Source organism: Xyrauchen texanus, chromosome 2 (assembly GCF_025860055.1).
Source record: "Xyrauchen texanus isolate HMW12.3.18 chromosome 2, RBS_HiC_50CHRs, whole genome shotgun sequence".
Taxonomy (NCBI): Eukaryota; Metazoa; Chordata; class Actinopteri; order Cypriniformes; family Catostomidae; genus Xyrauchen; species Xyrauchen texanus.
The window spans coordinates 38,331,889-38,343,203 of record NC_068277.1 but is presented as its reverse complement, the minus strand read 5'-3'; the positions used below and the strand labels follow the sequence as shown (position 1 = coordinate 38,343,203).

The window sequence follows — 11,315 nt, the reverse complement described above, 5'->3', positions numbered from 1 at the left end:
ATGTTTGGTGTAAAAACAACAGAACAATATTTTGACTCTTTGATTTGCATTTTATTTTTTTACAGCAAACTCGTCTCCTAACACTTTGAAAGGTTTAAAATGGGTTTTACTGATCAGTATCAATTAATTCTGTTATATTGGCAAAGACCACAAATTAGATTCATCTTTAACAAATTATCCACCCCTCACATGCTGTACACCAAATCCCCATTCAAGCATACCTTCTGTAACACTTGCATCACTTCACATGATAGATTTTATTTTACACATGTTTATTCGCTCTTAAAACCCTGAAGACCACAAGCATTTAGACAACCTGACCAAATAAACCATTAAATGGAAATGTAAAAATGTTGGCGTGAAAGAGAATCAGGCCTCAGATTCAAACATCTTCTTCCTGCCATCCATACCAGCCTTATCCTCAATGTTCTTTCGCCAGTCACCTACAGAATCCTTCTCCTACAGTGGCAGAAAAAGCAATAGGTTTTAGAGCCTTCACCTGTACTGTGTCCTCTTTCAGAATACTTTCAATATCTAATTACACATGTACACAAAGTCTCCATATTACAGGTATGGTTAACCCAAAAATTTCAGTTCTCCCATCATTTACTCACCCTCATGCCATCCCAGATGTGTATGGCTTTCTTTCATCCGCTGAACACAAATGATGATTTTTAAAGAGTATCTCAGTTCAGATGGTCTATGCAATGCAAGTGAATGGTGACCAAAACTTTGAAGCTCCAAAAACATGAAGGCAGCGAATTCAGTGTTTTAATCCATGTCTTCTTAAGCGATCTAATCGACCAAAATTTAACTCCTTTTCATTAGTACATCTTGCCATTGCAGTCTCTAGGCACAATCATGATTTCAAGCTCGATTACACCAAGGAGACTGCTGATGTCAAGATTTATTCTGAAATAATTTGGTCTGTTTTCACCTCTTGGATTGCATCAGAATCAGAAGACATGTATTAAAACACGGGAGTCACATTTTACATTTTAGATGCTGCTTTTATGTGTTTTTTGGAGCTTCAAAGATTTGGTCACCATTCACTTACAATATATGGACCAAAGAGCTGAGAAATTCTTCTAAAAATTTTTGTTTGTGTTCTTCAGAAGATAGAAAGATATATATATACTGTATATATATATATATATATATATATATATATATATATATATATATATATATATATGGAATGGTGAGTATATGATAAAATAATTTAAATTTTTGGGTGAACTACTAACATTAATGCTGAGACTGAAATTTACACAAAGAGAGAGAGAGAGAGAGAGAGATACGGCCACATTTCATTACACGTGCCTCTTTATATGTGTTTTGAAAGGGCAACAGTATAGGCTCACCTCCTCCTTGACCTCCTTTTTGACTTGTTTGAGGTTGGCTCTCAGGTCCAGGGACACCTTGTGTTTGGAGCCCAGCAGAGCCTGTAGCATGGCATCAGCAGACATGCGTACTTTCTTCAAAACGGGCTTCTTGAATTTACCTTTTAGGTCCTGAACCTTTATCTTCAGATCCTCAACCTCAAGAGATCAAGGAAAAAGTGATGCTTTTGAAAAGGCATGCCCAACAAAGAAGTTAAATACATCTTTGAAAGAAGAAGTCAGGATTCAGTTTTATTGCCATAAGTACCTCCTTGTCTGACTTGGCCAACTTGCTCTCCATATCGTACCTTTGTTCGTCAACGATATCAATCTGCTGGTGCAACTTTTTACACAGATCCTTTAGATATAAGGACACATGCAGACACATATACACTGAGAGTTACTCATTTGGTTATACTGACAATTTTTTAACACACATTGAGCTGCACCCTTCCATGGTTACACATCACTCAGCAATAACTGTGACAGATTAAGTTTCATATTTCATGCAGATGTTAGAGATGTTCATACAATGAAAATGAATGGTGACAGAAGCTGTCAGTCCGCCTAAAGCCTCCTTTTATGTTCCACAGAAAAACAAGTTTTTGGAAGCCTGTTGTGATTCTGTGTCTGTACCTGTAGTCCTTGCATGTTTCCGGGCAGTGAGAGAGCAGGGCAGTTCTCCTGCATGTATCTCTGTTTTTCTTGCTCTGCCTCAGCTGTTTCTACCTCTAAAATCCCGTAAGCGATCTGAAGCAACAAACTCTGAAGCACAAAGACAGAGAAGATGCACAGAGGATCAGCAAGTGACTCACTGATGGCTCATACAGTAGCACAGAGCTTTAGGCCAGTGCTTAAGAAGACTAGATGACCTCACCTTCAGATGGTGCCTACGGCTGGACGTCATCTTTTTCCTGTCAGAAATAGTGGTTTATAAACAGTGAGCACAGAATAATTCATCAGCCCGTTAATTGTTATGGGAGAAACGCTTTTTATTATTGTATGATTTAGATTTCTAGTTTGAGTCATAGTAATGTTTAAAAAAGCTAAATTATTATTTATTTGCATTTGTTATGCTAAATGTATTATCTGACTTGAATAATGCAGGACTGAATGATGCGATCATTCACTCAGAGTTAATTTATCATTTTAGATGTGGCTACATACACTTTCATACCACACAAAGATCATGATGTAAACCAATTCTTACTCGGACATCTTGGCCGTTTCTTTGTGGCAACCCCTGTAAAGTTGAAGATGCCTGTGGGTGGAGGGAGGGGAATGTTGTTGCCTTCAATCAAATGGAAACAATTTAAATTCAGTCATCAGCCAAGCATCAGGTCTAAATTTGGATAGAAAGAGTGTGTGTGTGTGTGTGTGTGTGTGTGTGTGTGTGTGTGTGTGTGTGTGTGTGTGTGTGTGTGTGTGTGTGTGTGTGTGTGTGTGTGTGTGTGTGTGTGTGTGTGTGTGTGACAGTGAGGGCTCTTTAAAGGGTGCATACGTGTATGAGAGTGCCAATACCCGCAAAAGTGTTAGGTGTTTAAGAGTTTGAATTTGAGGAACAGTTGTCTTGTGCTCTTTTTTGGTGTTCCTTTGTAGGATGCTGGAGGTCACACACCCAATATAGGAGACTTAGACAGCTGAGAGGTGACCTGCTGCCTCTTGAGGAATCTCCTCAGCTTCCAGACACAACAGCTGAGACCCTTCACAATGGCAGACATGCTTTATACTAGTTTAATTATCTATAGCAGTGCTTTTCTTTAAAAATATTGATTGTGTACTGAGTTGGGGCAAAATTTCATTGTCAAAAAAAATATTCCCTAATAATAAAGTATGTCATCAGGTAATTGCAAAACAATGGAAATATGTAAATGGTGATTTGTACTATATGTAGTAAAAATGCTTTGTATGTATAAAAAATGTTGATGAACTGAAACTAGAAAGATGCTCCTTTGAGATGCTTAAAGAAATTTATAGAATATATTTATATGTACATTAGAATATATTACAGTGTAGAATATATTCTATACTGTAGAATATAGAGATTATATACATATTATATTTAACTATGCAGAATATAAAATATAGAGATTCTGTGAATATATTCTAGTATTAATATACTTTTACACTGAAATAAATATACCCTTCCCAAACAATACCAAAAATATGCACTAAATGCTGGCTTTACAATGCTGTAAAAAGATGATTATTAATCTAAATAGTTCAAAAAAGATTTTTAAATAATCAACACTTATTTATGGTAAAACACAGTATATCATATTTGCCAACTTTTTCTGATATGATTCGGTGCTCTCATTTTCTAACTGATCAGTGTGTACATGCTGACATATTTGTAAATCCGCTCTTTTGTTGGAGAAATCTTCCAATATTCTCTAGTGAAGTAAATAAAATTCATTCTAAATTAATAGCTCATGAGACAACAGGGTGTAAATAATCCCACAAGCATGTAAGCTTGTTCTCTATGATCAAACAAGACTTTCTCTGGTGCTGATGTACAGCTACTATAGACATTTAGCAGGTATTATATGAGCCTGGCTGCTCAGTATGTGTACACACTTCTCCTGTTACTGAGATCAGTTACATGCTCTAATGTTAGAGTGATAAATCCCAGTACTTTTGCTGCCCTCAGAGATGGGCAGAGTAATAGAGAGACTCACCTTTAAGTGTGCAGAAGGAAGTTCTGAGAGGATTACAGGAAAAGAGTGTGAGGCTATGACATTAGATGGGTTTATATAGGCTTCACAAATGGCTTCTCCATTCTCTTTAAGGAAACAGATTTTTCCTTAAGCCAATGAGATCCTTAATTCTCAACACCCGGTCTCCCCCACAATCACTGCACACACACACACACACACAAACACACACACACATACCCAAACACACACACACACACACACACACACACACACACACACACACACACACACACACACACACACACACACACACACACACACACATGTTGGTGCGGTTATCCTTATGAGGGCTCTCCATTGACATAATCATTTTTATACTGTACGAACTGTAAATTCTATCCCCTAACATTAACCCTAAACCTAACAATCACAAAAAACCTTCGGTTTTTTTTTCAATAAAACATAGTTTAGTATGTTTTAAGTTATTTGAATTATGGGGACACCAGAAATGTCCTCATAAACCACATGTATATCATAATACCCTTGTAATTACCAGTTTGTATCCTAAATAATTGTCCTCGTAAATCCCCCCCCCACACACACACACACACACTAGTTTTCTATCATGGTGGGGTATTTCCGATGACTTCTTTTGTTTTTATACTGAACTAATGATATTTACTTTATCCCCTAACCCTACAACTGAACCTAACCCTCACAAAACCCTCTTTTATGTTTTATAATTTTCATTAAGATGTTTAGTATGAGTATTAAGCTCATGAGTGTTATGTTTGCTGTGTTTTTAGACAAAAGCAGGTTAACAGGAAAAGTGTTCTCTGTAGCTAGTTGATGTAATTGCAAGAAATTAAAGAAAAAATTATGAGATGGAAAACATAACAAAACAAACCTCCCTACCACTCCAAAACCCATGATTATGAGGTTTAATGTAACCTTACCATAAATATCTAACTCTGTATCACTGCTTTTACTGGAATCTGTATGTTTTCCCACCTGTTGTGATCTCTAGCAACAGTGTTTAGCACTAAAACAGTTGGGAAGTCAAATCTTCAACCCTCTACACATTCTGCAGACCCATATTAACATACATTTCTGCATATAAACTTCACATAAATAATGATTCTAGAACTGCCAAAATAATGCACTATTTCAAACTCATTTGAATTTTGGCAGGTCTGCTTGAGAAGATTATATGGTTAAAGTTTTACTTAAGATGTTTTAAGGCGACTGTAGAAACATGAACAGTGCATAATGATGGGGACACGTTTTAAGGAACATTTATAATCAGATTTGAGGGTAATTAAATGAGAACAGAAAGTTTTAGGGCTAAGACTAATATATATATAAAAAGGGTTACTTTTGAAATGTATTTCACTACAGATTACAGAAAACATGCTGTAAAATGTCATTTATAATGTATTCCATTAGATTATTCATGGTCAGTAAAGTAATCTAAATACTTTGGATTACTTCTTCTGCACTGGTAGATTTTTCACTTGTTTTGACTATAAAAACTGTCAGTACAGTAAAACAAAATACACATGTTAAAAATACATTCTCTGAAAAACCTAAATATCTTATGCAGTGTTGTTTCTAAAACAAGATAAATCAAATTGATCTTGTTTTAAAGATTTTTTGATATTTTTACAGGAAAACAATATAACAATTATTATCAAGAATATGATTTTTGCCCTAATATCAAAGATCTTACTAGAAAAAAAGAGTCTATGATCTAACTTGAATTTTCTTAATAAAAAATATGATCGTGTCTGGTAACATGTAAAATGGCTAGAAAAAGCATTTTAGCTTAGCGTAAATCTAAATTCAAACAAGGTTTATTTCTATTTCTTCTGCTCCAAACTTACTTCAAACGTACTTCTCTGACTGCTCGTATGAATGTAACACATCATAAGAAAGTGTTTCACTGCTGTTCAAATGCACTTTGGATCACATATTTTATATGTGTAAATGTTTTCCATCTGAAAGGACTAAATATTAAATGAAACAAATGACAATAAAACGCAAAGTAATCTCTTCAGTAATCAAAATACTTTGTGAATGTAACTGTATTCTAAATACCAATTATTTAAATTGTAACTGTAGTGGAATTCAGTTACTTATATTTTGTATTTTAAATACGTAATCCCGTTACATGTATTTCGTTACTCCCCCACCATGTATGTATTGAATTACATTCTTTTTTTACATTTCAAAATTAACGTTTGATGTATTAAAGTGTGTATTTTATGTTGTAGAACAAAATGTCCACATATCGTCAAGTAATGTTTACCACAGACCTTATTTTACTCATAAATTTAAAACAACAACAACAACAAATCTTTCATACCAACCAGACAGGTGCTGCTCCAAGAGAAACAATATCTTAGTCTGCACTCTGTCAAGTCATGGAGCTAATTTGATTCAGTGTATTGAAAATCTGGTCAGAGACATTTTACTTGTGAAATTCACCTCCTGGACTTACTGACTCTCTTGCTTTGATGAGGAAACTTCAAATCAGTTTATAACAATAATCTGTCATTTATTCAGGAAGCATATTTATTTGGGGGAAAAGACTTGAAACCAGAATCCTGTTTATCTGAGACATTTATTAAAAACTCAACTAACAGCATATAATATTCCAAATGCAGTTTTGGGAAAGCAACATGATGCCACTAAAGTTTTCATATATGTATGTTTTTAAACAAATGTCGAATAAAGTTGGTAGGCTTTCAGTGACGATGAAAGAAGCTGGTAAATTGAAGCCCAAATAAAGCTTTTTTAATCTTTGGCTTTAGGAGCTTTTATTTGAATAATTTTCAGTTAGAATACCTGGCATAGTTACACACCATAAATCACTAGCACCTCAGGACATTTGTTCTAAAACACATTTGTTCTAGTCACTTACCCACAGGGTCTTTCAGTCACATTTCAGAGGCATCTCTGGGTAAACAGCATCCTGTAACCATATTAACATGGACAATGTCATCAAACAATAGTACTGCTTGAATGTAATTAACAGAGAGTGCAAAAACATATGTTTCATTTACAAAACAGATCTACTTTGATTTAGAAAGAGAGACAGACTGAGAGAAAAGTATGAAGCTCAGTATATTTTCTGTTAATTTTAGTTAAATATAAAGGAAAGTAGAAGAGCTCAGATTAGGGAGGAAATTTAAAGGAGTGGTTTACCCAAAAGTGATAATCATCTCATTTACTCACCCTCATGCCATCTCAATCTCTTATGACTTTCTTTTTTCTACAGAACACAGACAAAGATATTTTGATAAAAATATGATGTGAATATATCCATACAATGCATGCCAATGGGGATAGTTCCAAACTCTTTAAAGGACATAAAGGAAGCAAGGTAATCAATTAGGCAATTTCTTGCTATAAGTGGTATAAGCGGCCGCTTAGGGCCCCCTTGTGGTGTGAGGGGGAAGGGAGAATATAACAGCAAGGACAGAGTTGTAGCTAGATGTGGCAGTCACGTGCACGCTCAAAGAGTTTTTTGTCATCATAAAATTCACATAAAAGATATGAGATACACAGCCGGACCACTGGTAAGAAATTAATTTAAGCCAGCTACATGGCTAGATGGGGTTTTTTTGTTCTCATGCATTAAATTGCAACAATTTGAAAGGTCATGTTTTGCAGTTGTGTCCTTGTGGCAGGGCAGAGGGCGGGGCCATGATTCCACACACCTAGCCCCTAATAGCCCCTAAAAATAGTTCACCCCAAAATTTAAATTCATAATTTACTTACCTTCATCCCCGCGACCCTGTACACAGGATAAGCGGTTGACGATGGATGGATGGATGGACTTACCTTCATGCCATCCCAGATATGTATGACTTCCTTTCTTCTGCATAACACAAATTGTGATTTTTAGAAGAATATTTCAGCTCTGTAGGTCAATACAATGCAAGTGAATGGGTGCCAAACTTTTGATGCTCCAAAGAGCACATAAAGGAATCATAAAAGTAATCCATAAGACTCCAGTAGTTAAATCCATATATTCAGAAGTGAAATAATAGGTGTGGGTGAGGAAAAATATCAATATTTGCCATTTTATATATGAATGTGCTCTGTTTCTCATCCACATCTATCACATCACTTCAGAAGATATTGATTTAACGACTGGAGTCTTATGGATTACCTTTATGTTGACTTATGTAAAAAAACAAATTAGCTTTAAAATGTTGGCACCCATTCACTTGCATTGTGTGGGCCAAAAGAGCTGAGAAATTATTCTAAAAATCTTTCGTTCAGAACCGCTCAGAAGATGAATGAAAGTCATACACATCTGGCATGAGGGTGTGTAAATGATGCGAGAATTTGCATTTTTGGGTGAACTATCCCTTTAAGGGCTGTTGTCAGATCTGGATGAATTTGTCAATAAGAGGAGAGGTTTGGAAACATTTCAGTCTTGGTCCCGGAACACTCACTGTGTTTGAAACCACCCCCTATCCACTGTATAGTGCACTATTTCGGGTGTAAGCCATTTAGTAGGATTGTCTGAATTCTGAGTGAGCCACTCGTTCCAAACTTTTTTCAATAATTTTTACCCACAATGCACTCTATTTTCAAGTGTATATTTGATGTACACTCAATTACAGTTAATTGCCCACAATCCACCTCTTGGAAGACGTACGAGCTGGGAGTTCCTGCAATGTTTTATTTCATGCTGAATGTATTAAATTACATTTTCACCAATCATTACTTGATTAAAATAACATAATAACATATAGACATGCAAAATATAAAGATACATTTTAATTTAAAGATAAAGATAACATTGAATTTTGTCATTAAGCTGAAGAATTCTTTATTTACTAAATAAGGTGATATTATTTTAACTCAGGAGTCTGTACACAGGGGAAATGATAATTCTGTGGATGATTTAAATATTCGGTTATAACATGTAGGTTATGATAACTTTGGTGTCGTTTATAGTCGGATGAGAAATGCTACCCATCTTGTATTGGTAAAATTATCCATGATTTAAATATAGAAATTAGAAATATAGATACTAAAGTACAACAAATAACTACAATAATGTAAATTTTATCAAAGGTGTTTACTCTTTATATTAACATTTATATTCAAAATGAATATACAGAATTAAGGTTTATTGTATTAATATATTATTTAATAAGAATAACAAGTAAGGCCCAAGTATTTTAAAAGTTCATATGTGATGTTGGTGTATACGTCAGCATCCAAATTCACTTACTCATTTCGTTCACTTACTGCTGAGATATAGTGCACCCACTCCCATTCCCTATGTAGGAAATATTGAATGAGTGAATGATTTCAGACACAGACACTCTCTTCATCATATGACCGCCTCACGGCCCTCGCGGTGCATGCGCAGAAATTCTGCCTGTTCACGCTCCAGTTGTAAATCACACGAACAGCAGAGCAAAAGGCATTTACACTCAACTTGGATGTTTACCTGGATTTATACAGTTAATCCGCCCGAAGTAGCTGTGATAGTTGCCAGTACCCCCAGGAGGGCACGGGGTAAATGTGTAAATACTGCTCATGACACGCAGGACAACGCGACTGATATATTGCTGCACTGATTTAAAAATGTGTACTTAAAAACTGATGTCATAAGAGCCCAGTTACAGAATCACCCTAAAAATGACCATCACCATGTCAGAGAAAATCCTGTGTTAGCATTACAGCCAAAACTTACCCCAGCGTGCTGCCTGAAGTTGAAGCTGAGATTTTAATCTTGAATTATCAGTTCCCTGTCTGTCGCTCACTTCGATGTTGTGTCGAAGAAGCGACACAACACCTCCCTAGCACCTCCCGGAGGGGCACCTCCCTAGCAGACATATTCAGAGCAGCGGGTTGGGCAACACCCAATACCTTTGCGAAAGTTTATAATCTCAGGGTTGAGTTGGTTTCGTTCCATGTTTTTTTAGGTCCCAGCCGGTAGAACGGTACACGCTGACAAACTGACCAGGTGGACTGCTTGCACCTATGGACCTTTCCCTCCGCTGAGGTAATACCGTGCACCTTTACCCCAGGAGATCCCATGAACTCGGCTCCCTGGATGACTCCTCCCTAGCCCTCTGGTCCGCAAATTCAGGGGAGGAATTCGGCGACCAAGACCAATGCGGGTACTTTTACCCTGTACTGGAATAGGTGCTCTACAGGACAGGTACCACATGGACTTTTCCTCCTGTGTGTATTTTCCGCAGTACAGTCCCCTTACGAGTGGACCCGTGATTTGTAGCAACTCCTCAATCCCAATGAGGTAGGATCTACCAACGTGCCATTCTCCACATGTGACCTAAAAGCCCAAGTGATGTATTTCACCACTCTTTACCTCCCCCGGACTGGGCAGGTGTGGTCTGCGCAGGGTCTTTCCTCCTTGAAAGAATAGGAAAACTGGGAAAGATCACCTTCCCCGATGCGTATGATAGCGTTAAGATGGCCCCAGCCGCTTTAACTCTATGCGAGAAACATAGAGAGAGAAAAGGGCGCAGCTGGCGCAGCCTGCTCCCATGCTTAGCACGTCGCCTTGTTCCCCCCTGTCGGGGGTAAAGAACCAGAAAGCTTTGACGATTTTATGGGGCGTTGGGGAAGGGTACGTGCAGCCTGGCACAGCTGGTCGCTTTGGCACGTAAAATACCTGCCCGCTCCTGTGTCAGAAGTACACATACACTGCTCAGCGCATGGCATGATTTAAATTGGACCCCTAGTGTCGCTTCTTTGACACAACGTCGAAGTGAGCGACAGACAGGGAACGTCTAGATTACGGATGTAACCTCCGTTCCCTGATGGAGGGAACGAGACGTTGTGTCCTCCTGGCCACGTCACTGAACCGAGCCACTGTTGCGGCCGAACCTCATTGTCGGGTCCTCGGAAAAATCCTGAATGAAACAGATGCATTTCCCTCCCGTTATACCTGTATGTCCAGGGGCGGGACTTGCAAATTCTGTCTGCCAATTTCTCATTGGCCTTTTCTCATAGATCAGAGATGCAAAAGGCTCAAAGTCTTCAAGAGTGTGAGACAGAGACTGAAAGCTTGTGTCTCATGCCAAATGCGTGAGAGTTGGCAACCCTGATACTATTACAATATAATAACTATTATAAATTTAACTAATGCACAATGCAGAGAAAATGCCTATACAGCCTACATCAGATGATGGAGATGAGGGATGTAACAGGTGTTTAGAATGTGGAACATAAGGAACAAACCAGATGACACCAGTTTCTTATACAATGTTTATTTGCAAAG

The 11,315-nt window shown here is 37.3% G+C and overlaps 1 protein-coding gene across 5 annotated transcripts; it reads right to left on the bottom strand.

The window, feature by feature from the left end:
* Positions 1-39: 39 nt before the first annotated feature.
* On the bottom strand, positions 40-4,124 carry tnni2b.1 (troponin I type 2b (skeletal, fast), tandem duplicate 1). 5 transcript variants are annotated; one of them, XM_052144360.1, is made up of 8 exons: positions 4,061-4,096; positions 2,904-3,085; positions 2,593-2,673; positions 2,260-2,296; positions 2,019-2,147; positions 1,651-1,740; positions 1,365-1,541; positions 40-459 (listed from the first exon to the last, which is right to left on the bottom strand). In XM_052144360.1, the coding sequence occupies exons 3-8, from the start codon at positions 2,598-2,600 to the stop codon at positions 370-372; spliced, it is 531 nt and encodes a 176-aa protein (XP_052000320.1). In that variant the 5' UTR covers positions 2,601-2,673; positions 2,904-3,085; positions 4,061-4,096; the 3' UTR covers positions 40-369. The 5 variants fall into 5 exon arrangements, with proteins under 5 accessions (XP_052000320.1, XP_052000334.1, XP_052000313.1 ...); XM_052144374.1 differs by having other exon boundaries at positions 2,593-2,643; XM_052144353.1 differs by lacking the exon at positions 2,904-3,085 and having other exon boundaries at positions 4,061-4,124.
* Positions 4,125-11,315: the final 7,191 nt, after the last annotated feature.